Here is a 27,653-nt window from a genome sequence, read left to right as displayed (position 1 = left end):
AAAGCCCCAGGGCTGGTTCCAGATACAGAGCCTTTTAGGGTGGCTGGTATTTCTGATTGCTTTTTCTAGTTGTCCTTAAAGCAATGAATACAGGTGGTAGCTAGGACCCTTTCCTAACAGTGCTGTGGACCTGTTGTTGCAGCATTACAGAGATTTTGCTGGGAGGAGTGGCTCTGTGTAGACCCCCACAGCAGGGCCACCCTAGCTGGTTTTGGGTCTTGCCTGGTGTGCCAGGGCAGGTGACACCTTGGGCGCTCTTCTGACACCAGCTACCAAGTCTCCTCCCAAAAACGTTTAAGTGCTGAGATAGTTTGTTAATTATTCCTCCTCCCAGTCCCCAAAGAAAACACCTTTCATTCAGACTAAATAGAGTGACCTCCTGGAGTTGTATCTATATATTTTCTTTCCATAAAACTTAATTTGGTGAAATACAATACACAGGAAAAAGGAAAAAAAAAAAACCCAAACCCACCAAATTAAGTGCTGAGTGCTGCTTTGAGTGGGTTTGAAAAACTTCAGAGTTAAAAAAGACGTTATAGCCACAAAGTGACCACAGGGATTTATTGATACTTTATTTTTTCCAAGAGATTACATTGTTTCAATGCAAACAACATGGAAAAACATGCTTGGGATGGATGGATCCTGGATGGTAGCAGTTTATTCCATCTAGCTTGTCCTTGTGAAAGTTCAGTGATTTTTTTAAATGAAAATGTAGAGACCCCGAGGTGATACAAATGGATGTACTGGTAAAAAGTGGTGGGATTGGAGGCACGTTATCCAGTTCTATGCAGTTTCCATGTTGATGGTGACAGACTTTCAGGCAAATCTTGAGTGCCATCTGGTCTTTCTGAATTTGACTTATTCTGGGAAGGAATGGGAGAGTTGGACTTGAGGTCAACATTGGCTGAAGAAACACTTTGAAAATGACAAACTGAGCCCTTGTTTTTTGTTTTGAGGTGGTGTTTCATACAGGAGTTTGGAATATATCTTCCCTTGTATAGAATAATTAATGGTTCAAATAAACCCACAGACCCAAAATATTTTATGTTTGCATTTTAAAGACAGCTGCTGGGCTTTTCTTTGGACAAAATGGCAGCATATCAAGGTTGTAGTGCTGGGGTTTTTGCTTTTTTTTTGTTGTTGTTTTTTGTTTTGTTTTTTGTTGTTGTTGTTGGTGGTGGTTTTTTTGTTTCCTTACTTGTAGAACTGCTAAATGACTGGGTACTTTTGAAGCCCTTTTAACTATTGATCATGACTGTTAGAATACTCTTTTTCCGGTGATTATTTTGTTTAAAAAGCTGTTCTCAGTAGTTCTCACAAGTATTCAGGCTACTCTGTCTTTACAGAAACTTATAAATTATCAGAAGGCATTGCTTTGATTTCCTTTTCTAAAACAAAATCTCAATGTGCTTGTAGGATAAATGTCTCAGGCTGCCAGTTTGCATAGTTTAAACTCTGATTTTGTATGACAACAGAGATCTAGAGTGATATTTAAGCCTGAGCACTTCTATACTCATGAATAAACTGAACATTTCTTTTCACAATTTGGATATGCTTGAAAAATTCACTAAACACATTTTCCAACCAGTTATAGAACTGGGAACAAGCACTCCTGCTTTCTTTGCTCTTGGACAGCAGTATCCTTTTCTGCTTGTATCATTGGGAAGGTGGTGTCATATTGGTTTCACAACCTATATCTGGCCATGAGCATGTAGAAGTCTTTAAGCATAGCAGACAGGCAAAATTAAGTGTGCAAATAAGAACAACGTACCATTTGGTATCTGGGGAAGTCCACTTAGACAGACAAGATGTGCTTTACAAATGCTGTGGAAAAATACAGATATGCTAGTTAGAAGAAGCAGCAAATGTTACTTTGGGGGATACCTTTTAAAATAACAGCTGTTCATGAGCTGATGGCATTGAAAATACATGTTCCTGATCAGATTTGACCCAACAATGTGATAGAAAGTTTTAAGTGTTTAATGTTGTACAAATTCTCTTCCTGCTTAATAAGACTAATTATATGGCAAATAGAACACTTTGCCTAAGCATTAACTATAGGATTGGTTCCAATTACTGCAACTGCTCTACACAGTCAGAGAGTCTAGAAATCTGGCATTGACTGAAGTAGCCTTCTCTGCTCTGGCTGAGCTTAGTCTGAGTGGTGTGACAGCAGGCAAAGCATATTGCAACAGTTGTTTTCATGCATAAGCCTTTCGACCTAACTCAGCTGTAGCTTTGTCTGACTGATTTGCCTGAGAAGCTAAAAGCCAACTGCAATGAAAGTCAAGAGAGCGAGTGAGAGAGAGAAGAAATGTAGAGTGAGAGGGTGTTGAACTCTTGCACCTACCCTCGTAGTTGATGCAGCCATTGGAGTCTTCCTGACCTTTCATGAGTTCGTCTACTTCCTCTTCTGTCATCTTCTCACCTGGAGAGTGGAGAGAGCTTGGTTTATTCTTTCACGCAGCTGAGCTGAACTCTACAGCCTTTTTGCAAAGGCTTCCCTTTTTTGCCTGAGTTAGTAATAAAATGACCTATATATGAAGTGAGCATTAATTTTAACTTTCTTTAGAAGTTTTGCACTTGCATATAGTCAGGGGTTCTAGTTATTCCTTCAGAGTAAAGAAACTATGCAGCAAATCCTCTACCGTTGTCCACGTGCATTACATCACTGAGGCTTACAGCCTTCCTCTCTATTCCTCAAATAACACTTTTGATACCTAGTCTTAATTTAGAAGTAATAAACAAAAGCTTTTCCTTTGGACTTTCTACTGAGTTTTGTGTTTGCTTTCCTTGTGGATTCACAGTTAGGAAACCCAGAATCTTGTCTGGCTTTGTAGCCTCCTACGTCTCCAAGTTGGTTAGAATATCTTTCCTCCCTCTCTCATGCCTTCAAACAGCAGTGATTTTAAAAGTGCTCGCAGAGACAATAATCCCTTACCCAGTGTAGCCAGTACGTGACGGAGTTCAGCCCCCATGACTGTGCCGTTGCCTTCCTTGTCAAAGACACGCAGACCTTCAACAAAGTCTTCATAGGTACCCTGATCCTTGTTGTTAGCAGCTGCTTGCAACATGGGTAGGAACTCTTCAAAAGTAATTTTCTTGGCATTCATCTCTGGAAAGAAAGCACCAGTTGCCACATGCTAGATATTTCTATGTCTGTTCTTTTGGGATATTTGCCCTGAAATACGGGAGGACCTCCTACCTCATTTGCATACCTCTTTCCATTCTTTACTTTAGTCTTTGCTTTGGGATTTGACAGGGCCTTTGTAGAATCTGGATTCTTTCTTATTGTGGGAGTTAGTTTTCACATCCATTTTATTTTTTTTCCCACATCCTTGCTCCAGCCCTCTTCTCACATAATATTATATGCTTATGTGCATGTTGTATTTTCCGTTCAGAAATGAAACTTGCTGTCTGAGTTGATCTTTGTAAAGATTTGGGGAGTTGGGGAACTGCAGAACACAGTAAAAGAGAAATCTTGTACCCCAACAGTGGGAAAAGGTAATGTTGTGACTTAGACAAACCCCTGATGTTGCTGACATGTTACTGACATCTTCAGGGTCTCTTGGATGTGGTAGCAAAGACTGTTAGCAAAATAATAAACTAATCAAAAATAGGAATGTTTAGTGGAGGTGGTGTCCAAATTTACTATTGACATGTTCAGGGCTCACAAGCTTAGGGCATCTAACCCGTTTGTTGTCATGAGCCAGAAGTTGTAGTCCTCAGTGAGGCCTTCCCCAAATGTTTTTTTGTTGGAGCAAGGCTGCCAAATAAAAGGATTTTTCTTCTTTTTTTTATTTGTATGGATCTTTTCAAAGAGCAGCCTTCATCTGGACAGTGATGAAATACAATAGATTGAAAGATGTGAGAGATTTTTTGAGTATATAATTGTTACAGAAACTATTTTGCTATGCAGCTGTATCAAAATCACTGTCAGTTATTGCTGTAGTCACTTAAAGTACTGTCATGGTCTCACCTCTGTGTTAGTCCTCTGCTCAGTGCTTCCTGCTGGTGCTAATGCTTAACTTTGGTCTTCTGCATTGTTCCTCAGAGCCATCTTTACCAGGCCTGAGGGTCTGAATATAATTTAGTCCATCTTAATATGGTTCTGCATGACTGAAATCAGGGATCACCTGCAGCTACATCCTTGTTAGAAAGAGATGACTACAGTATTTACAATTTCTCTTACCTCTAAGGGGGTAGAAAAAAGGAAATAGAAAATGGCCACTACAATAAATGGCCAAAATATGCCTCAGCATGCCTAGGTTTGTAGGAGCTTTGAGCAGACCACCCCAGTCAGCAGAAATATACAGGTGGGTTTCCAGTCCCAGGGAATGTCTTGGCTTCTGCAGAAGATCCTGCACTGGAAGGACCTGAAGGGCTGAGTATCAGCTGTTAGAAATGGACTTGCAGCTCCTCAGCAAGGGCTGGGGCACAAATGGGCTGTGAGCAGCAATGAGTGTGTTACACCTACACCAAGTTGATACCAAAATGGTCCCTACATAGAATTCTCTCAAGAAGAAGGTTTTCCTCTTTCTGAGAACAGTATTCCCCATCATCATCATAAAGGAACAGGAAAAATTCTGTGTATTGTTGCTGCAGAGTCCCCCTTGCTCCCCATCAGAACAAAAGCTCTTCTCCCTCCTGCTGTGACTATTGATGACTATATTGTGACTCCTCAGCCTCAGGAAGGGCTCATGAGAGACTGTAGGGTACTTACCCTCTTTGCTGGGGTTGCCCAGGATCTTGTTGATCTCAGCATTTGTAGGGTTCTGCCCCAGTGCCCGGACGATATCGCCAACTTGGCTCAGGGTGATCTTGGCATCACCAGTCCTGTCAAAGAGGAGGAAGGCCTCCTTGAAGTCTGCAAGGGGAGAGTAACAGTTAAATTGAGCCAGGCAGCTCCCTATTGAAAAGTTGTATTGACAAAGATGTGAGCCTGTTGTCACCTGGCACTGTTCCACCAACTCCAGGGGAGTTAGCCAGGGGAATTTTTGGCCCACAATCCCAAGAAAAAACTCCTCCCCTCTGGCATTTTGGTTTCACTATTTTTAAACTTTTATATCTACCTTTCACAGCTTTCCTGGCGCTAATAGCCATCAATAGTTTTGCGATTGACCCCACAGTTATTTTAAGCATGGGGAAAGATAAGCTTTCTACAACACATTGCCATTCAAGAGCAGGTTTCTTTACATGACATAGCAGCAGAAGGCAAAAATGTTATCCACTCCACCTTATCTCACCAGTGGACTGAGACCCTTCTGTCAAAGTCCTAGCGGTGCAAAACATCTGACTGCTTCGATGAGTCCTGCCTGCAATCCCAGCATCTCAACTACACAATGCTAATGGGAACCTTGAAGGTAGATTTCAAATGTTTCTACCTTTGTTTTCCTTTAAAAGTGCCTTACAATGACGTTTCTACCCATATTTGCTCCCTCTTCCCTTTGAGGTCTGTCCCTGCTTCTTACAGATGCATGTATATCCAGCTTTTCCAGTTGGCAGTACTTGTGTGGTGCCTTATTCCAGTGCTTTTGCAGTGCATACACTTTGAGGTTTTGCTTCTTTCAGTGCTGCCAAGTGATCAATGTTCGCTTATTTCATCTTTGCTACAGACATTTCTGCTACAAAAATCAGCATAGACAGTTGCTTTCATTGCATTGCCAGTCTTCATCTTCTGCTGCAAAGTTCCATGTTAATCATCTTACTGTATTTTTAGAGTTTTTCAAGAGAATTTGTTGAATAAAGAAACATGCTTTTTAAAAAAGAGGTGGGGGGCAAGGATCTAGCTAAAAAGCTATCTTCAAACCTCTTATGTCAAGAGCATCTTGAACTGTGCTGTTGATCTTTTCTGCATTGCAGTGTCTGATGGTGATGGTGCCGTGTTTTAGCTCCAAGTAAGCCAAGCAAAATCGCTTTCCCTTGGCTGTGATGCACTTCTAGCAGCTAGACAGGCTTTGTGTTTCGCAGCTTGTGTAGGTGGAATGTTCTTTGTGCCTTGGGGCAGATTTAGGAGTAATAAGCCACATTTCAAATCATGTCTTCATTCATCTTGTGCTGGGGACGTGTGATGCAGAGGTATTTAGGTTCCTGCTTTTGCCATCCATATACTGCTTTAGTGGAGGAGTTGCTAGCACCCAATAAAACTGCTGATACACAATGTTGGCCTGCTAGGCTGTAAACTAATACATCTGAAACTAATCTTCTTACTGTCTGATGTGAGAGACCTATAACCCTTTACTGCTAACCCTCTCCCCTTACAGCTTTTATTGCAGGGTATGAAATCAAGGCCTTCTGGAGCTGTTTAGAGCTTCCTACTACAATATACCAACTTGATATCAGCTCCTGCTCTAGCAGCTGAGGTCAATAGAACTGTACTGATTTATACCGTATGATCCAATCTTTCATCTGGTGCATTAATGACATTTAGCCAGAGTGAGGTGTAAAACAATGCCAGTTTGCTCTTAGCAAAGCCATCAGGAGAGTTTCTCTGTTCTGTAAATCCCGTGAAGTTTTATGTTTGCTGGATTCTGAATGCTGCTTCCCAGCTTGAAGAAAAGGCCTGATTTTATTTTTGTATCTCAGGCATGCGTTTCACTGCAATATTATCTTTGCTGTGGGGTTTTTCTTTTTATTTAAAGCTAGTCCTAGTTTATCCATCTGTTGGGGTAAGCATGTCTAAAGTCCCTCTCTGAGGAGGGTATTACTCAGCTGCTGGTGCGTCAGCCTGTGTGGATGGAAATAGTTACTGAGGGTGGGACATCTCTGTTCCTGGGAAACTCTCCCTCTGTCAAGTAGCTTTTAATTGCTCCATTGCTTGGTTCAGTCATCTCAGCATTACAGCAGCTGGATGATCTGAAATATGTAAGGAAGCTGAAAGAAATATTTTGCTTTGTTATATATGCCAGCAGCTTCGAATTGATGCCATTTTTCCACGAATCCTCCCAACACTTTTGTAAAAGTTTTGGAACTAAAAAGTGGGAAGGAGTCCAAATAATTTTCTTTGTGACAGGGAGTATTTGGACTGCAGGAGGAGAAATGTTTCCAGTCTCCTGCACTATACCTGTCCTTATTGCTTTGACTGTGTAACCCAGAGCAGGCTGGTATTCAGGAAGTTTAGGGCTTTCTCTTAAGACCTGCTTCTAGCTATTCCTCTCCCTCTGGATTTCTAGTAAATCCTTGTGTCTTCCATTCTAAATACTTTGTTCACAGTGAGAAGTCTACTATATTTGCTACCGAATTTTTGACATTTTTTTTAAACCTATGTTATTTAATATAGCCCAAATACATCTTTAGGATATTTTAAACACTCCAGCTTAGGCTTCCAAAGCTTCAGTGGGAATTTTTGTTCATGTCACATTTTTTAATCAGATCTTTCTAGAAAAAAAATAATGGAACTTGTTGCTGCTGTGAAGCAAAGAATACAGCAAGATGCTCAAGAATTGCATCATATTCGGAGTATTGTGTTTATAAGCAACAGTTTACACAAGTCACTTATTTGCTAACCATTTCCTTGTTTCATAAATGTGTTTATAGTAAAATAGCCTTTGTTCCTCCCTTACCACAACACCTCCTGGCAAAAGTGACATGTAGGCCTCTTGCATCTCCTGTTCATGTAAAATTGCAATGTCACTGCAGCTACCTAAAATTTTCAGCCCACCCCATCTTTCTGTTGTCCTTCATCTGCCTATTTCCCCTATGACTTTCAAATGCAAGACCCATTTTCAGCATCCTTGTGAATGGCCAGTACAGGAGCACAACTGAAAAATGTTCAGAAAGTAGAGCTGGTAACACTAGCATATTTCCTCTTTGTATCATGGCTTAAACTTCTCAGCTTGGGCAGCACATAAGCACCCAGATAAATTATACCTAAATCTACAATCAAATTCTTGTTCAACAGAAGTCAGCACTGCTCCTCTGAAGTCAAGGGTCTGGTGATTTATACCAGCTGAAGTCCTAGCTCATCTGTTCATAAAGGTTGAACTTCTGAGCCTGTAGGTCCTCTCTGAACCCACATACATGTAAAACACACCAGCTCTCTTGTAACTTACCATCCTGTTGCTCCTTGGAGAACTCGATCTGTTGGAAGGAAATCAATCACAAAAAATAGCTTAGGAAGGGGGGGCTGGGGGAGAACCTGTTTGTTTTCTAAAGCATCCAGCTCAATCCTTGAGTCATCTTCCAAAACAGCAAAAATGGGGCCTTTCAGATGTGCAGAAGTAACGCAGGTAGCAAAAGAGCTGTTAAGACTAGTGAATATTTATCATTTGGTAGCCATTATGTTTCCCCTCCCGCCCCTTGTTAAAGTTTAACTTTTATTTCACTTACCATTAATTTGGTCAGGAGTGAAGGACTGCAGTTGGGAAAAAAGAGAGAGAAAAAGAGCTAGTACTGCTGAAAATGCACTGAGAGAAAGCAAATAGCACAAAGCAGCTGAGTGCTCTCACATTTGTCTTACCTAACATAATTAGGCCATAGCAACCTGAACTAGCAACTTCTCTTGTAAAAATGCATCACCAGGTCTATTCTTAAAGATTCCATTAAAATTTGCATCCCAGGGAAAGCCGAGGTTGTGGCTAGAAGCAATGAAAATCTAGTTTCTTAACTAACAAAGTCGCTAATGTACCATCAGGTCACTTACTGTTTTAGTATAGACCTGTTTTACTAAGACCATTTGAAGTAAAATTGCTTAACAAGCAGCTTTTTTTACATTAACATAGAAATCAAATGACTCCCTTAACATTTGTGTTTCAAATTAGGTTTTGACAGTACATTGTTTCATAAAGTACTAAACTATATTTTCTTACATAAATATATTACTATTTTCCTTTGCCACTTTAGCAAGTTGCATCAGATTTTTTTTTAAAAAAATAAGTAATAGAAAGCTTAGCAGATAGCACTAGCGAATTGTAACTGTTCTGTCTGAAGCTACAGGAGCTGCACATCTACTATTGCCTGGTGCAGAAGTTGAGGCTGACTGGAAAACCTCACATAGTCTTTAAGGTTTAAGGAGGAAAGCCAAGCAAAATCTAAACTGTTTTCTAGATTGTCCTTCCCCCCCTTAGAAGTAACTTGAGCGAGAAGTCTGATCTACTTATGTAAAATACACTGGCTCACTGCTAACCATTAGCTTTCTAGTGGACCCACCATGGCTGAGAGTTGGGAAGAAGAGCAGCAGACGTGCAGGAGGGATTAGCTGAGAGGTCCTGAGAGTGGTCCTACTTTCCTGGCCTTTCTTCCCCTTATTTATCTGGCGGTGCTGACGGCATTGCCTGGATTAGGTGTCAGAAGGAAGCGGTCCCTCCCCTCGACGAGTTCTTTAGCTTTCTTAGGGCAAAGTGACAGGAGGCTCCATGTCTTGATCGACATCTTATGATGGCTATTTTTAGGAGGCTGGAGAGGGGCAGGGAGTGGCAAGCAGTAAGTTTGATTCATGTCAGCACTTTCTGGGTCCATACTGTCAAGAGGAGATATTCCGAGTCGAGACCCACTAGGACTTCCTTATAGGGAAGGATTCTATTTCTCCGATACACTATGAAGTCAGTGAGCAAGGAGCACTGAGGGTGAGAAGTGCCACGTGTTTGCCCAGCTGGCTGGTTTTACATGTGGCACACAGGCTGTGTGTTAGATGCAGCTGGATGGTCCTTGTACCATTGCTGGGGTTTGCTCACCCCCTTGTGAGGTTAATATAGCTCTCAGCATTAGATGAGTGTGCTGCTCCTGGTCTGCTCAGTGTGATCCAGTTCTTGGTACCAAGCAGAAGATTAACTCATTGATGGAGGTGGTGTCCAACTGTGAAGGTCCTCCTCTTCACTGGTCATGTTTTCCAAATTTTGAACATTTTTCAGGGAAAAATTATCCCTGTTTTGGATCCTGTGTTGCTAGGTTAGTGGCTGGTGCATAAATGTACCCTGCAGGTCAGTGGGAAATTTGCATTTGCAGTAGTCTGTGCTCTGTCGGACACTTCCTCTGGGGCTGGGGTTAGGCAGGGCACCAGTATGCCGCTTCAGAGCACATTGGTGTGGTGAAAGGTCGTACTACTGAGGGTTTTGTGATATGGAGGCAAGCTGTGATAGAAGTTAAGACCTCCAAAAGGCTTTGTGAACTGGGAGGATGACTGATGGTGAGGAAAGGGCTACTTGCTTTTTGGGTTGCAGAGTGGAGGGGTCATGGTGGGACTACAAGTGGAGAGTTTCTAGGTAGGTTGCAGGAGGTACAGGCTGCAGCTTCTTCAGTAGCAAAGATCTAGTCCCACCATGTAGCATCCTCCAAGCCCATGTAAAATCTCTGAAACTGATGCTGTGAGACATTTTAAAAGGTTTAGAAAACTCTGTTCCAAACTTCTTCATTTCCTCGTCATCTCAACTGGGTTAAGAGAGCCATGGAGCAGAGGTGGGAACGGTTGTGTGATGACAACAGACTGTCTGTTGCAAACTCAAATTCCCTCCCTCATTTCTATTGATTTCCTTTGTTAAGCGTTCACTGCTCCTCATTTTCTAATGACACTATGTGATTAGTGAAGGAAATTTTCTCCTGAAGCCTGCCTAGTTACCCTGAAATAAGCCTAACACTTGTGAACGCCTCTTTTCAGTATATTGAGGGCTCTGAAAAGAAGAATCAAATCCAAGCAGACTTAACTTTACTGAGGGGGAGTTTTTTATTTTGTGTGTGGTTTGTTTGTTTGGGTTTTTTTGTATTATTATTTTTTAAAAATTGAACAATCAAAGTAGATCAAAATATTTGATTTAAAATTAACCTCTTACCTCCTGTTTTAAAAACTAAAGATAGAACTGCAAAGAATTTTCTAAGCATGCTGGAATTTTAGCTGGAAAACATTCTACCCAATCAGATTATTTGCATTTTTGGAGAAATATCTGAAAGTACACCAAGTGTGAAAAAGGCTCCACTGTCAATCCATCATTTTTTGGTTTTTTTCTGCTATAGTTAATCTATTAGCCTGTAGGAACAGGGATGCATTCAGAACAAAGTGTAGCCATGATCAGGTGTGGTTGCATCAAAAAGGGGTTTGATGCTTGACTCTGAATTATCTAACATAGGTTTAGCACAGTGCAGACCTCCTGATTAATACTGGCTGGGGCAGGATGTAGGCGGTGAGAAAGCTAATACAGATCTTGGCCATCAGTCCCAATGCATTAATAGAAGAGCCTTCTAAAGGCTTTGGCAGAGCTGAAATGTTGCCTGGGTCAATGCAGTGTGTTGCCTTTTGCGGAATTTTCCTTCTGCCCTCAGCCTCTTGCTCTCCAGTGCTGGCAACTAGGAAAAGCTCCATGGAAAACAGGTTTACAAAAAAAGATGTTTTTAAAGGAAAACTTAGATTAATGTTCTTGAACATTTTTGCTTACTTCCAGGTAAGCGTTATTGTTGGCTACAAACAACACTAATCTCAAAAGACTTTAGATGTCAAGCAGAAAATAATTTGGGTGCATTTGTCTTGGGCATAGAAAATTGATACCTGGATTGGCCATCTGGCTTGAATGGGCTATCAAATATGTATAAACTGAGAAGCATCTACATATAAGCTGATCTTTTGACTATGTGAGACTTTGGCTCAGAATTTAGATGAGGAAATACTAGTGCACCATATCAACCCTTCATTTTATTGCTGATTCTTGAATAAAAGCTCACTAGGCAGAGTTCTGGTGGGATGAAATATTCTAGTACGGGCATGTTGCATTCACTTGAATTAAGGATCACCCTGCTTTAAGCCAATAGGGTCTGTTGAGGGCTTAAAATGCTACTTGCTTTGAGTAAGGCCACCTACAAAGGGCCTTATTATAGAAAGTATTTCAAACATCACTTAAAAACAATTAAAATTTCTGATCCTATAAGGAGCTTTCATAAACTTCAAAAAGTAGAGAGAAATATTTTGCAGTGCTCTTTGTTCTGATACTGGCAGTGTTGTATGCATTGTCAGAGGACATGATGAGTCTCAGGGCTTTAGGGAAAATGTTGATATTGTTGAAATTTAGGGAGTTCAGCTTAAAATAATGAACTCCCTGCCCTGCTTCCCCCCAGTATAATGAAAAGTTGAAGGAAGTGCAACACATGGAAAGACCAGAAGGACCTGGATTTCTCTAACTTGGCTTATCCCTTGTTTATAGACAAAGCAAAAGGTGGTGTGTTTTGGTTTTTTTTTCATTTGTTTTGAAGATTTAGGCTTTTCCCTGTGTAGTTTGTGACCACCTTCTAGTCATCTTGTTGCTAGGTAGAGGCATTTTGACCAGGTCCCATTTATATAGGATGTGGTGAATAGAGTTGTATGCAACTCTTTATCACCAGCTAAGTAGAACACCCAATCTACACGAATCTTTATTTCCAAATTGTTATCAAAGTTCCTAATTTCCCTCCAAATCACTTGTTCATGGGTCTTAGGGTCCTGACCTTTGCAGCATGGGGCTGTGCTCACTTGTTTAGGCCAGTGGGCACTGGGGCTGAGTACAGGTGTGCTGAGTGATGATTGCTTTGTGTTCACTGTAAATGTGTAAATGTCTGGGCAGGGTGAAAAGCCCTGGGGAAAGATGCTGCTGGGAGTTAAAGCATTCAGCTGCTCCACCTGCTTGTTACCCTTTGGGTAAATTACAGAGAAGGGAATAATATTAGGATTTCATTGGACAGTCATCAGATATTTCAAGGTACTGTATCTGTAGCAGAGACTAAGAGCATATCAGATGTCTTGGGAAATCAGAGAGGAGAAAATAGGAGAGTCCCCTAGAATACTCATTGTATATTTAGCCTTCTATTCAGGACTAGAGGGATTCTTTTTATTTTTGGGTGGAGATAAACTAGGATTGTGCCTAGAGCAGTTCATATGATAACTGTTCACCATTAATGCCTGCTCCTTGATTAATACAGCTGCACATCTTTTCCAGTAGACATCACTGAATGCTCGATTACACACTTCTCAATCTCCTCTGAAAAGCAGGCTGTCATTCTTCCATCTCTCACCCAAGATCGATAGCTTGTACGATCAATGCCACAGATTTTAGAGAGGCTACTTCTCATTTAAGTAAGAACCAACAGTCTGATGGATTTGTCCTCATGTCTTTTATGAGGTGGAAAAATATTAGAAGCAGATGAGCTCTTGAGAAAGAGAGCTCAGTTTTGAGAACAGAGCTGCCTGGAAATACAATTGAAGAAACAATAAAAATGACCACCCTTAATACAAGAGAGAAAATTGTGTGAGATACCATAAGTTTTGGAAGAATAGCTCCAAATCTCTTTAAATTTAATGGACTGCAGATGAATTTGAGTTTTTTTCTAAGCATTCTGTGTAACTTCCAAGTTTGTTTATTTTTAAAGCTTGGAACTTCACAGTTGCTTTACAGTGGTACAAAAACTTTTGGATGTGCCTTGCCAATTAATTAATGTGCCCTTCCGAAATGTCTTGGGAGTGAAATGTGCTCTAGCTGATCCGTTGATCATACCAGTTTGAACAGATTTCATTAGCTTCGTGGGGGAAGAGCACTCAGTTGTGCTCATTTATGAAAGTGTCCATTTTCTAATTGCATTTAGTTTTGTGTGAATGTGTATAATCAAGAGGATGTGTGAGGAAATGTGAGGCTCTGGGATTTGTTGTTTTAAGATGCCTCCCAGTGGCAATGTTAGAGTATTAACATTATTTAAACTATTGCTACTTGACATTTAAGTACTATGCGGTAAAGCAGCCAGTTGAAAGTGCTTTTTGGCAATGGGTATAAGATGGAATAAAGCCTCAGTGAAGTGGAGGCAAATTTCCAGACTGGCTTTTTCATATCTCCTTACAGACAGCTTCTTTCTTTACTTGTCATTGGCTAAATTAGTCACCTTCTTCTTGCCTTATGTAAGATAAACTCAAATATCTTGTTACTATCTGTTACACTCTGTGCTCTCTGGGGGTTTAAAAAGTATTTTAGAAATATTGTGGGGTTGTTTTGATTTATTAGTTTATGGGAGAAAGTGTCTGCCACACAACCACTGTTGACACTTGAAATTACTCTGTGAGCTTTTGAAATGTTACTGTGTAATTTGCTTTAAATTCCAGTTTGTCACTCCCCAGACCCTCCAAAGGCCATAAGGTATCATTTATAAATGCTGCTAAAGCTGTGAATTACTAAGAATAGAGCTTGTAAAAAAAAATTTTCACTGTTTTCCAAATAATTTTTCACGTTAACAAACATAAAAAGTGTCTCTAATACATATGGGCAGTCACTACTTTTGAGGGACTCCTTGCTTAGCAGCACTTTAGGAAAATAAGGAGGCAAAGTCCATATGAAAACTTTGTAAATAAAACTATAGTGATGGCTTTTCTATTTGCTTTTCCTTCTGGTTTTCAGCAATGTCCTGCAGGGATGTCTTGGTGTATAGCTGAGTCTGATGTCCAAGTTACTTGTCCTGGGACACCTTTATGGCATGTCTTGACTCTGCAGTGATTTAGCAACTGCCACCGTGAGTCTGGCATCAGTGCCGGGGTTTACAGGGGCAAGGGATTTAGCTGGAGCTGCTCTGCTCTGGGGTGGATCCTGAACGGTACTGTATCTCGGTGGTCAAAGCAGTAGCAGGAAGCTGGTCTAAATGGCATCAGGTGGGCATCTTTGTATCTCTTAAGGCTAAGTCATGTTTGCACTCGTCCTCTTCCTACTTGAAAGGACACTTGGGACCGGTGACCTTGTTCAACAGGTATATCAGTCTTAGAGAATCTTTCTGGAGTTGTTGCTGGAGCTGGATCAGGCTTCATCTGAAGGTGTGAGCCAAAAATTTCAGGCAAAAACCTGCCAGTTCCTAATAAAGCCCTTAGCCCTATGAGCAAAGCTACTGTTAACATTCCTGTTCTCACTCCACAGCTTCACATGGAGTTTGTCTGCAGTGTAATAGCTCTCCCAGCACTTCAGCTGACATTTGCTGTTCTGCTTGCCCTCCAGCCCAGAAGCTTTCTGTCAGTGCATTTTAGTGAGTTTACCTCTCTCTGGTTATATCCAATGCAATGTCTGTTCAGAGATGACCTACTTGAGTAATGAATGTAACAAGAATTAAGGACACTTGGAGAAATTTTTACTGCCTTAAGAGCTCTGTATTTAAAAACAAAAGATCACACAGGTTTGCTTCCATGCAGCAGGCTTTGTCATGCATCACACAGTTACACAAGGCCTTAGCAAGTCTACAAGTTGATAGCTTTAAATTGTTTTTCCCCTAAAGATGCAGGTTTCTTATCTGCAGTTGGACATGGCATAATTGGTGTCCTGGGATTTCAGTCTTGAAAACACTAGCATGGGAAACCTTGAGTACCAAATGAACCTCACTTACACCATGGATACTTGCAAGACCCCAATCTCTGTTTCTGCTCAAGAGGGGATATACAGGTGTATCCACAAGGTAAAGGGCCTGGTGTGACACTGGATCAGGGTGCTACACTTTCAGATCACCATCTACAGAGCAGAAGCCTATGCAGCACTGCACTCAGCGTCTCCAGCACCCAGATCCCAAAACATCTCAGTTAATGTTATGAGCCTGGTCTCAGTCCAAGGACTGGGGGTGTGTGCTAGGAAGGGCGCTTAAATTTCCAGCAGGAAAGCCCACATTTTTCTTGTTAAACCAATTTGGGCAGTATGAATTTTATCCATTTCCCACTGCCTCAGTTGCAAAACCCAGCATGAGACATCCTCATCATTAATGTCTCATCCCAGATATTGCAGACATAGACCCATAGTAGTGCTGTTCATCAACTAAATGTTTCTTCTCACTCAGGCTTGTGTGGGAGAAGGAAGCTAACAAGACAGGTAACTGTCTTTTTGGGAGTGTCCTTGGCTATGGTTTTAACTACAGAACTACTGGGAGTTCTCTGAAGAAAATGACCCATATGGTCATTTTGCTTTTACTCATGGTTGGTTCCTGGTGGTAACTCTCAGATATACCCATTGGCCTGTTTTTCTTCTCTTAGTTATGATTTAATCTTCAACCTTTGTACTTATCATTTAAATCCAAGCCATGCTAGCAATAAAGAAAATTGGAAATAATCATTTTAGTCTGGAAAGGCTTGTGCAAAGCAGATTGAATTTTATGTTTTTTCTTGAGAAGAGGGGAAAGGGTCTTTACATTTCCATTTAAAAACAAGTTTTCCCTCCCTGTGTTGACTCTCTTCCTGTGGTGGTTGTACCGTAACTTAAGGTGAGCTGAGAAAGGGCTGAGTTTAGAGATTTGAGTCTTTAGCAGTTAGGTATTCCTGTTACTCAGTTTTAGAGTCAATAGATGGTGCTCCAAAATAGAAAATCCCATACCAGCTGCTATTAGTACTAGCAACTCACCAAATATTTGCTTTCATTGGATTAATTTAAAGTGGGGGGTGGGGGGTGGGGTGGGGGGTGGGGTGGGGTGGGGAGGGGAAACCCAGAAAAGAGTAAAAGACCTGCCACAACTTCTGATAATGACAAGCAATTTTGGCATGTCTGCATCTGCAAGAACCCAGCTTGAGATCTCTTAAGGAAAAAAGAAAAAGCCTAACTTTCAAAGCATGCACTCCAAAAAGCTCAGAAAACCAGATTCCCTGCAGATGGGCCAAGCAGGGCACATGAGAGGAAGGGAACCACTGAAAGAATCACTACCAACATTTGTAAACCACCTTGCTTGTTTTGGAGAATATTACAATCTCTGATGCCAATTTAAAATGAAGTGCACTGCCAAATGTGGCTTATTTGGCTGCTGTAAACCCTTATTGGGCAGCTCTACTCTTACCCACTCCAGCTATAACAGTTAGAAGAGGCTTGGATGTCTATAAAAGCTAACAAAGCCTTTGTGTGTGTTTGCCTGCCGTGTGGCTCCTCATATTGTCGTGGCACTGCAGCCTGGCATTCCCATTCACCTCTCATTAGTAGCAAGCTCTGGCATGGCCACCAATTCCCCTGAGGAGTGGAGGGGATGTTCTTGTTCAAAGTGCTGGAGGCTTTGACTCCACACCTGGTAAATCAGTGCAAAGAGCCCCAGTACAGGATCATTCACTGAGTCCTGGTCAAAAGCTTAGTTTTAAGTAACCCCTGGCTCCAAAGTTTTGCTGGAACTGGTTCTGTGCCTTTTCCCTTACTGAGACTTTAAGAGTTGAATGGAAGGACTCAAGGTTAATTAATGCTAAGTAAGGGGCTGGGTTTAGACTCAAAAGTCTTTGATTGCTGACTGCCATGTCTCCCAGGTAAATCACTTAGAAGAAAATGTTGTTTCCCTTCACTGCCTGAGCTCTGAAAATATGAAAAAGGATAACCCAGGGTGGCTGGTTGGGACCCTGGGAGGTTGTCAAGTCCCTGCCCCTGCTCCAAGGCAGGATGAAAAGTACCATGGTTGTTCCTGGTGCCTTCTTGAAGAGCCCAGCACTGGAGATGCCACTTAAGCAGCCCTTGCCCGATGTGGGGGTCTTGAGTGAGAGGGGAAGATCAAGGATAGAGGGCACACGTATCACCCTCATGTGCAGCATAGGTTTCTGCATCACCTTGTGGCCACGGCTGTGTCGTTGGGTAGAGTCACCCACTGGGGGGGGTTGAAGGAGGTGTGTCTTTGTCCACCCTTGCAACACCTCTGAGGCACTCTGCTCCTTGCCTGGTAAGGGCATGATGAAGAGTGGAGGAGGTATTTGCAGAAAGATACATGCTAGTAATAAGCATGCAGGGCAGGGGGCTGTGCCACCCACTTGATTGCAGGGTAGTCCTGTAACCTCCATCACACTATCCATATCTTCATTTATTAGGAAATGGGAATAGCAATCCTTACGTGCTGATGTTAGTGTTAATAGTTTTGTCTTGCTAATCCAGGGTTTTTTCTCCTCTCTTCAAAATGGAAAATGTTTTGTCTGATACTATTTTCAAAAGAAAGATAATTTAGGGAGACTATCTTCTCTTATCATTCTGACTATAACAAAACCAGAAGCGTTCTCTCTGTGCTAGCAGTATATATTTCCTGCCATTATAGAGAGCTGTCTGGGTAAGGGAGTGAACTGCAGAGATGCCTCAGACTGCAGTCTGCCATTTTTAGCTGGTAATATGCTATTAAGTCTATTTATGTAAAGAAAGATTAGCTAGAATCACTGGAGTTGAAAATTCTCTTTTCTCCTAATGAACTGGACATAGAAAGCTATCAAATCACATTAAATTACTTAGTAGGAAATCTAGCTTGCATTCCCCTTCATCTCTAGAGATGAGCAAAATGCGGGGTCTAATCTAATTTTCAGACAGTATTCTCAAAAACAGTGGGCTTTTGGTGTAGTCTTTACTATGATCGCTCAAAGTACTTGAAAATGTCTTTTTTTTATTTCCTCTTGTTCTGCTTTGCCAGTGGGTTCAACTTCAGTCTTGTGAGAAGCTACGTACTGCTTCAGAAAAGTACTGACTACTGATTGTGAAAATTAAACTTCAATAAATTTCACTAATGGGTCATGATCTTGGGACTATATGTAGTAAGATATTTGAAACAGAATGCATCATGAGATGAAAATGAGTAGGTCCTATTAGGAGCCTTTGTAGTCCTTCTTTTCTCCATAATAGGCATGATTCCTTATGTAGAATTTAGCAAATTGGTCCTGGGACCAATCAGCTTGTCAGGTAGGTGGAGAATAACTATTTATAGTTCTACCCAGAGAAACTGGTCTGTCTCTTAATTTCTTTAACTGCTTACCCTCCTTCTCCTCTTTCCTAAGTAAAGAATTTCTCAACACGGAGGAGTTTTCTTTGACGGGTCAAGGCAACAATCAGTGATGTTGGTTGGCATGCAAAGTCTGAAGACAGTATAAGATCAAATGGAAATGCAGTAAAAGGGAAACTTCCAAAGGGTTCTTCCTCTTTGTTGCTTTTGATTTGCAGCAAATTGCAAATTCTGAGCAAATATGTAAAGGTGAGAGGAAATCACTTGAAGCGCTTCCATCCATGGCTTTCCAGCTCATGGTGTCTATCAATGTTTGCTGTACAATACAAATAAAAAGAAAAGAGATGAAACTGCCAAATCCCTTTTTTCTTTCTTTTTTTTTTTTTAAATCTGTTTTGTTTTGTTTCTGCTTTTAAAGATAAGCCATGCTGATCTCAAAACACATGACCAAATTGTCATGAGGTGGTTGCAAAAATTTTGACAGGAATTTGAGGGGAAACTGCAAATTAAGGTTTGGTTTTAGTACAGTGCTATGGGAAAACATTGCATTCCAAGTTTCAGTAACCCTTTCCTGTACTCATGCACCTGCTTTAGAGGGTTTTGTTTTGTTGGGTTTTTTTTCTTTTAAATTTAGCTTTACTGAACAGCTCGGACTGATACTGATTTGGTAAAAAGCTCTGAGGGCCACACTCCAAAATACTTTTGAAATCCCCAGGCTTTGCTCTTGTGTTAAATCATGCGCCATGCCTTATACCCCTCCAGCTACCAAAACAATCAAAAACTCAGGCAGCTCAACAAATCCATTGACTGAGGTTACTCATTCATTTCACTGCAGTCTCCAAACCGGAACCAAATACACACAACATTTCACTGCAGGTCTCTACTAACATTCCCCTTTGGGTCTGCAATCAGCACACGTTCATCCATTTACCTTGATGCTCTTGAGATCGATTGCAGGTTCTTTGGGTTTAGCTGGTGCAGGTGCTGGTGCTGGTGCAGGTGCTGGTGCTGGTGCTGCTGCTGGTTTCTTTACATCTTTCTTTGGTGCCATTTTGTGCTGCTTAAACTTGAAAGTAAAGGTGCCCCCAACAAAAAAAAAAACCCACTTTTTTTTAAAAAAAAAACCAAAACAAAACACCAGCCAACCACACCTTAGAAGTTGTTCCCGGGAGAGGAGCAGTGGTCAGAATGAGCTACAGCCTGTGCCCTGGAGGTGGACCCAATGTGCTAAACTCTATAAGGGCATATATATATTTCACTTAGTGCCTCATACAGTCCTGAGACATGTAGCTGGATTGGACAGCTTGCTAATCAAGGGGGATGTCATTCCAGCTCGAGCTATAAATGGAATATAGGAGTTCAGGGCTTCATAAGATCAAGGGACTTCGGTACCCTTTTTCCCCCCTCTTAAAAAACCCCAGCAACCTCCTCTGTATTTTTTTTTTCTTTTTTTTTAATGTGTACAAAGGAGAGTGGAATATGACAAACCCAGTTTCAGATCTGTCATGGACATTCAGACATGGATTGAACAGTTCTTTTTCTCATCTGAATTTCAGTTCTGCTTGAGTAATAAATCTTCTTTCTTTCCTTCCCTCCCCTTTTCCCCCATGCCTATGTAGCATTCCAGGAGGATTCAGTTTCAAGTAGGAATTTTGACTTTCATGGCTGGGAAGATCATCAATTTCCAACCTCATTTGCCTCTCTCCCCACAGCCACTCACTCCTCCTCTGCTTCCTTGTTTTACAAGTAAGTGTTGATCAAGCAAAGGCTCTGGGTGTTTAAAAATAAAGCAGACAAATATGGAAAACACTGCAGTACCTTCAGCCAAGACATCTCTCCCAGACCCTGAGTGTCTTTCAGCTGTTCTTACTATTCATTTCTATCATGTTAACTGTGCTTTAAATTGAATATTGCTTCCTTTAATTTTTTCCTTTGATCTTCTTTTTCCTCTCCTAGGGATAGGCTGTGCCCTGATAGAATGGAGATCAGCTGCATATTATATTTTCCCACACAAAAGGTTTCCTTTTGTAATGTATTTATGATTGGAAACTAGCCATCGGGCAAAGGAGGCACTTCTGTTTTCACCTTGTTTGCCTGCCCATCCTGTGTCACTCATCTTTACAAACCTCAGTCTCCTAATGGACCTCCCTGCTCCTCATGCTCTCCAGGAGACACAACTTTCAGGAAAAGATTGCTTTTCTGTTTTCAGTAGACTTTTTTCCGGAACAGCAAAACAGCTTCCAACTCTTTCAAACCTGATGGTTCCCTTGGGTCCATATGACTGAGATTTTCTGCAGAAAAATCCAGGACTGCTGGTTTTTCCTTCCTTGTCCAGCAATCTCTCCCATGTATTCTCCAGACTCCTGAAGTTCTGTGCTATTAAGTGCAAGGGGTCCTTACTTCTGTCTCATGAACTATAATGGGTTTTTTTTATGATTAGAAATTTAGAGCCTGAAGGCCTGGACAGATATTTTGCATTCAAAATCTGGCACAGTACCCAAGCACTTGCATTTTAGATTAAAAAGGTTTAAGCAAGTCTTACAAAACTTGTGACTTCTAAAACTGCACACCAAATAAAGGGATGGAGAATAGCTAAGTGTGTATTTTCATGTAAGAAAACCTGTGCTCAGAGCTCCTCTTTGCTGTAGCCCATGACCTTGAGCAAGACATCTTTTGGAAGTTGAGTCATCTTTTTTTCTGCCTTTAGTTTTGTGAATGCTTTGGGACAGAGAGCCTGTGACTGATGAGCTCTGCTGGCTGCCTTTGAGGTGCTTGATGGAGGGATCCATGCTCTGCTGGTCTGCCTGGGAAGGCATTGGCATGGCCTCTCCTGCACCACTGCAGGTTAGCAGGAGTCTGTAGGCTGTCATCCATGAGGGGCCTGTTGAGGGCATCTCCAGTGATGCTCATGTTTTACATTGCACAAACCAAACTTTAGCTAAAACCACCAGCAGAAATATATCCTGGAGGTATAACTTGGGTGGAAATTGTATAAAATAATTTTTATGCATCTCTAAACTTATGGTAACTTTAAGTAATTGCAAGAAAGAGCCAGTGATGATCTAATCATTTCTATGATCACCTGAGTTTTGTAATGACCTAAGTGTGAAAGCCACCATCAAATATATTTTAAAAGGAAGGCAGACTTTCAAAAACAAAGCATGAACTTAGTTCTGGCCCTGTACAGTGTGGCCTGTCTAAGAATGCAGATGTGCCTGGACAAGCTTCACGCTTCCAGAAAATAATTGTGTATTGATTAGGTAAGAAGATAAACAGGTGCAGAGGAGGAGGAGGAGGAGGAGGAGGATGGCAGGTCCTTGTTTCAGTTGCTGGGTTAAGGATTTGGATCCAGTCAGTTTTCTGGGCTTGGGACAGGACACCAACAGTTTATCTGCCTGGCAAACTTGGATGTGTCCCAAGCCATCTCTGGGAGTGTGTCAAGTCTGTCCCTAGAGAGCAAGGATATCCCAGATGATGCAGAGGAGATGCGTCCCTGTGCTCTTGCATGGGAGCTACCATTTGCAGGTCTCTGTGTTATACCATCTCTCCCGGCGCTCCAAAGCTGGTTCCAGGGGCTGCAGCAGGAAGGCTTTGCTTCTGCTTTTAGCAGCAGCTTCGTGCAAGCAGGCAGGAATACTAGAGCAAACCCCCAGCCTCTTCCTCATGCTTGCTGGGACTTGCCGAGATCTACTTCTAAGGGAAAGCAGCAGCAGCTGGGGATGTGAATTATCACTGGCATCTGCCTTGTCAGGTGCACAGCTCATGGGCAGTGCATGGATGCTTCTCTTCTGCAAGAGAATCCATGTCAAGGGGAGGCATAATGAACAGTGATGGAACTTCAGATTTCATAAGGCCCCAGAAAATCCAGTAGTGAGAAAGCTGTTAGTTGGAAACAATGCCCTATTAATCCTGTTACTCACTGAAACAAGGGTCAGCTTGCTTGGGGCTTGCCTGGTTTTTACAAACAGTTTAATTGATGAGGACACAGTTCTGGCCAACACAAAACTTCTATGCATTTGGGCTGCATTTAGTTGAACTAATGTAAGGGAAGTGTGTTTTCCATCAGGAGCATTGACATGATTCATTCTGACACTGTTCCTTTTCTCAGGCTAAAGTCACACAGAGGTGGCATTGACTGCAGTGCCAGAACAGTAGTGGGAGTTCCAGTGCTGGGCTGCGCTCCCTGTGCAATTACTCTGAAGTCTCTGCCTTTATGGCCCAGTTTTAACAGGATGGTTCTGTATTGGTGTTTCTTATAGCCCAGGGAGTCAGGCGCTCCTCCAGAAGGAGGGAATTGATGGTTTAAATTCATGCAGTTAAGTAGTAGACTAGATCTCCCGTATTTCAGGGGAGTGTGCAAGCCATGGATGGATGAAAGGGTGAGCACTGCTGTTTCTGCTTTGTTTCACAATGATCTCCTTTTGAGACTTTTGCCTTTTGTTGTCCAAAATGCCTGAAAATGGAATTAACTTACCATTTTCCCAGTAACTTAAAACTAAGGTTTTTCATTATCCACATTTTATTCACACTTAATTCCTTTTACACTGTTAGTATGTCCCCCAAGCCACACATGCTACAATGACTGCCCAATAGACACTTCTCATAGTCGCAGTGTATCTGCAGTGTTGCACACAGGTCAGAAGGTAAGGCATGTTTCTTCCAGGGTAAATTTGCTCAGAAGAGCTTAGGCCAGGTGCTTCACTCTGCTTAAGATAGCCAGAGTCCTGGTTCAGGAGGCCACAGAGGAAGAAATCCTTTTTGGCCAAGATAATGCTAATTTATATGCTACTACTATATGACCAAAAGGGCTACTGCAAGTTTAGTGTGTCTCTGTCGAGTGCCTGCTTTGAATGTGGTTTCCTTGCTTTTTGTGAAATTGTTGGTGAGTTCACCACAGGATGCCAGATCAAGCACTAGAGGAAGTGGTGTCAGTCACTCAAAAGGCTGTTTTTGTTTTCTGATGGGAGTTTGTTTTCAGGCAAGGTGTGTAACACTGAGAGTATAAACGGTGTTTACTAATATCTAAGGACAGTCAACCTATTCCAATCTCTTCTTGAAGCCTTTCTCCTGTCCCATGCACACTTCTATCACTTCAGCTGTCTGATATGTTCTCATTCGTGTGATCAACTCCTGTCTGACACCTGTTGCTGTGAAATATTTGCCATGTTCCTCTTCTGAAGGTTAGGTGGCTGCAATGTCAGCAGGAAAAAATTGCAAGTGTACGTGTACCATTTGGCAAGCAATGAGTTCTGAGAAAGATTTTGATGGGTTGAAGCTGTACCCTGATACAACCATCTACTTCATTCCGCTCATAAGCAAGAACGGATTCCATTATCCAAAGTTACAAAAGTAGAGGGAAATTAATGGAGAAGCCTTTTGAACACCAACAAAGGAAGTTCAGTGAAATTCAAAACTAATATGTGGGAATTATGCTTTTTCCAACACCAGTTAGATTGTGAAACTTGTTGCTGGGGGACTATTTGAAGCCAAGAACCTAATACGATGCAGGAAGGAACTGGGCATTTGGGCAGTTATCAAGAATATCAAAGTTAATATAATTCATAACAAATCTGGAAGGAATATATATTCCATTTCACTGTGCTTAAGCAGTTCTTGAACTGATAAGAGACCAGGTGCATTTTTCCACACCAAGAGGCTGCAGACATCCTTGTACTTTCTCTTAAGTGTGTGGGGTTGTCCATAAAAGAGAGATTACTGTCTCAGCCAAAATGCTGCTCTGATCTGATTCTTGCACGTTTCACCACAGGCTTAGAGTAACAAGCCAGGGATATGCAGCCTGCAAACTCTCTCAAGATCTCAGCCTGAGGCTGTAATGCTGATTGTGTGTAACAGGGTGCCTTATTAATCTACTAATGTTTTGGCTTTCTCAGTGCTCACAATGTGCAAGGCACTTTCAACACGAAAAACCAAAGCCATTTGCTATCCAAGATGCTCACAGCTGCAGGACACCTTGATAAGCTGTGGGGCCTTGTGCAGAAGAAAGTCAAGCCCAATGAATGGCCAGGTCAGAATGTTTCAGGGGTCTTGGTCTGACGAGGGTGCCCTATCTTTGGGAAGGCATTCTGGGAGTGGGGCATGGCACATAAGGAGACCTGGAGGTGACTGTGCAGGCATGTCACCAGCAGACAGTCGGGGCTGGCACTATGGGATTTGCAGGTGGTAGGAAATAGGGCAATGATGGATGAACACTGGAGACAGCATTCTATAAAGGCACAAAGGTTGTATTACATACACAAATAAAGGGCTCTGTTGGCTCGAGGGAGGTGATGGGTGTGTTTTGGAGCAACAATTTGCCTCTTGGCTCCTCCAAGTGCTGCGTAAGGTGTTGGTGGTAGCCTGAATGCAGCTGCTGACATGCAGCAGTCACAGGGCAGTATAGATTGAAGTCAAACCATGCTGAAGAAACAGGCAAAGGAATGAATATCTAAAGAAGGGGAAAGAAGGCACCAACTGGTGTGCCACATATAGCCTACGGCTGACTTAGCACTTGTGCTGCATTGCCCTCCTGCTTAAGGTTTTCTAATTCTGTCCCAAATGATGTCAGTGTCCTCCAGCAACTGGCAGCAAGACATACAAGGCATTCCTTGGAGAAAGGCGTGAGCATCTCCATCATCCCCCACCTCAAGCCAGGAGGCCTGACGAGGGGAGCAGCGGCTTCCTAAAGGTGTGCCTGCTTCTCAGCTCTTGCTGGATGACTTTGGGCTGCTTTTAGCTCATATTCAGGCAGCTCACCTTCCCAGTACTACTGTTCCCTGAGGAAGAAACAGTGTCACCTGAGTGCTCTTTGCAGTTTGCTTTTCACTGTCCTGTAAAGCTTTTGATCATTGTTTTGGCACCTCAGTTTCCTTTGCATGAGCATCAGTTTACAGTACATTAAGCAACCAGGCTCTGAAACAAGTGCCTGGCTTAATGTAACCAAAATATGCATGAGCAGGGCTGCCCCTTGCTCCTGTTGCCCTGCTCCTTTGGCAAGGGCTGCAATTGAGGCAGAACGTGCACATCAAAACCCACCAGGCAGGACACTTTACCAAGGAAAGCATTAGCTGATAGGCCTGGAGGGGTGCTATGTAGTTTTAAATGTAATGATTAGGCGCTGCATAAGATGTTAATCTCAGAACGGTCTCTCACACTATGCAGGATAAAATCTTCTTGGTGCTGCTTTGGGCAATTAGGATTCCTGCATCTTCAGTGCCCCAACAGCCTCTGCATGAGCTAGAGATTCACTGCCTTTCCTCTCCTCTCTTTCCTTTGAGTGTGCAGCAGCAGAATTAAATTACTGCCCAGTTAAAATGAATTGTGTCTTTCTCAGGTCCCATTTTAACCTACTAGAACGTGGAGTGACTTCAGACTTGGAAAGGGCATTAAAGGATAGCTAAGTATAAGGCACAGAGTCCCCACATACCTGCAGTGCCTGGAAGGTTTAATTGTGACATCAAGAGGCATCAACCTCTCCTGTTTCACCTTTTTTCTCCCTCTTATTTTTGACATAAAGTGCTCCAGAAGGTCTTGAGTCAGGCCAGTATTTAAAGGCCAAACTGGCTGGTGGGATAAATCCCCAGGCTTAACATGATGTGGGTTAAGTTTTGCTGGTTTCTGTTAGGGATGGTCTGGGATTAAAAACTCTCAAAACTTGAAGATCGTATCTGTTTTAGGAAATCTAGCATTGTCACAGTCTAGACCTCTTTTTCTTTTCAGCCATCAGTAAAACTTCTTTTCGATGATGGTATGGATAGCCTTCAAGACCCGAAGCTTGGAGATGTGAACATCACTCTCTGTGATCATATGTTCTCTGTCCTTGTCATTGAAATCCTGTCTCTGCCAAGCATGTGGTCTGCATTTGCTTAACTATTTCTAAATGCCCAGATGCTCCAAAATGTGTTCGAAACACCGGAAAATCCTGGTTTCTAATTGCATGCATGAGTTTTGCTGTTGTGTTAAGTGGTATGTAGCTTAGTCATATGCAAACCTTGAGACAGCCCAGCAAGAACAAAGTTATAAGAACTAAAATTTTTCAGCTATTTCCATGTCTAGCAGTAAGCGCTTTGAATTTATGGAACCTATGTAGGTTTTGGATAACACTGGTGCATTTTGAACCATATCCATGAAGATGATATTCTTTGGAGAGGGGGTGCTATAACTACGCTATAGTATGATCAATTGTATTGTACATATCTCAAAAAACTATTTGGAGAATCTAAGTAGCGTTGTCAAGGCTTATTAAACCCTGATAGAGATCCACACAAATATCTACGATATAAGCTGTACCATGGTTTTCTGAATGGACACTAATGAGCATAAAGCATTTGATGAGCTCCTCCTTTCTCATGAATCACTATGAGAGTGTTCTAGAGCATCCTGTAATGGATAAAAATAGATTAAAAGTATCCATATGTAGAGATTTGACACAGAAAGATGGAGCTGACATTTTGCTTTGGAGGTTTGGGGATCTGAGGTTATTGATCTGGTGGCAGAGTGTTCCCTGTGGCACCCCCAGCTGTAGCATCCCTCTTTGACACTGTGCCTTTGGTCCAGCCTCCTAGCCATCATGGTGCTCAGCTCGGTGTTGTCTGTGGGCTTGCGTCCTTCCATAGCATTAATAGGTGTTTTCTGATGGCACTGTGTCCCCTTACTCCAGCAGGATTTTCATTCCCAGTGCCCAGCACATGGCTGGAGAGGTATCCTCCAACCAGCAGGCAAAGGAGGCTACAGGAAAGGCCTGGCAGGGTTTCCCTGCACTTCTCTAGCCAGTCAGGGCTACAGAGCCTCCTTTTAGAAATGTCACAAAAAGGTAGTGTGATTATCTTATGCTTTTAGTGGGAGAAGGGAGAGTGGGAAACCAGTTGTGTTGTGGTCCAAGGGGACAGAGCATTCAGTGAGCTGCCAGGTGCTTCTTACAGGAGGCAGGAAGGTATCACTGCTGCCAGAAATACATTAGATAAACCTGACCAAGCTGTTTAAAACTAGCATGATGGAGCTTGGTCTTTTGTGTTGTGCTTGCAATACCTCTGTGTTCCCTC

At 42.1% G+C, this 27,653-nt stretch overlaps 1 protein-coding gene across 2 annotated transcripts; it reads right to left on the bottom strand.

The window, feature by feature from the left end:
• Window positions 1–547: 547 nt before the first annotated feature.
• MYL1 (myosin light chain 1) lies at window positions 548–19,837 on the bottom strand. 2 transcript variants are annotated; one of them, XM_080398392.1, is made up of 7 exons: window positions 19,547–19,837; window positions 8,052–8,079; window positions 4,724–4,867; window positions 2,942–3,115; window positions 2,351–2,428; window positions 1,772–1,824; window positions 548–863 (listed from the first exon to the last, which is right to left on the bottom strand). In XM_080398392.1, the coding sequence occupies exons 1-6, from the start codon at window positions 19,664–19,666 to the stop codon at window positions 1,796–1,798; spliced, it is 573 nt and encodes a 190-aa protein (XP_080254518.1). In that variant the 5' UTR covers window positions 19,667–19,837; the 3' UTR covers window positions 548–863; window positions 1,772–1,795. The 2 variants fall into 2 exon arrangements, with proteins under 2 accessions (XP_080254518.1, XP_080254519.1); XM_080398393.1 differs by lacking the exons at window positions 8,052–8,079; window positions 19,547–19,837 and adding exons at window positions 8,329–8,353; window positions 9,148–9,277.
• Between the last annotated feature and the right edge of the window lie 7,816 nt (window positions 19,838–27,653).

This window comes from Falco punctatus, assembly GCF_963210335.1.
Source record: "Falco punctatus genome assembly, chromosome: 8".
Classification (NCBI taxonomy): domain Eukaryota; kingdom Metazoa; phylum Chordata; class Aves; order Falconiformes; family Falconidae; genus Falco; species Falco punctatus.
Note: the sequence above shows the minus strand (reverse complement) of the source record. Positions and strands in the feature narration are given on the sequence as shown.

Excerpts from the sequence above, each read along its gene's own strand:
- MYL1 (XM_080398392.1), bottom strand. The coding sequence starts at position 19,666 with ATGGCACCAAAGAAAGATGTAAAGAAACCAGCAGCAGCACCAGCACCA. Across the intron at positions 8,080-19,546 it reads TCGATCTCAAGAGCATCAAG|ATCGAGTTCTCCAAGGAGCA; the intron begins GTAAATGGATGA and ends TCCTTCCAACAG. Across the intron at positions 3,116-4,723 it reads GGGCAACCCCAGCAAAGAGG|AGATGAATGCCAAGAAAATT; the intron begins GTAAGTACCCTA and ends CTTTCTTTCCAG.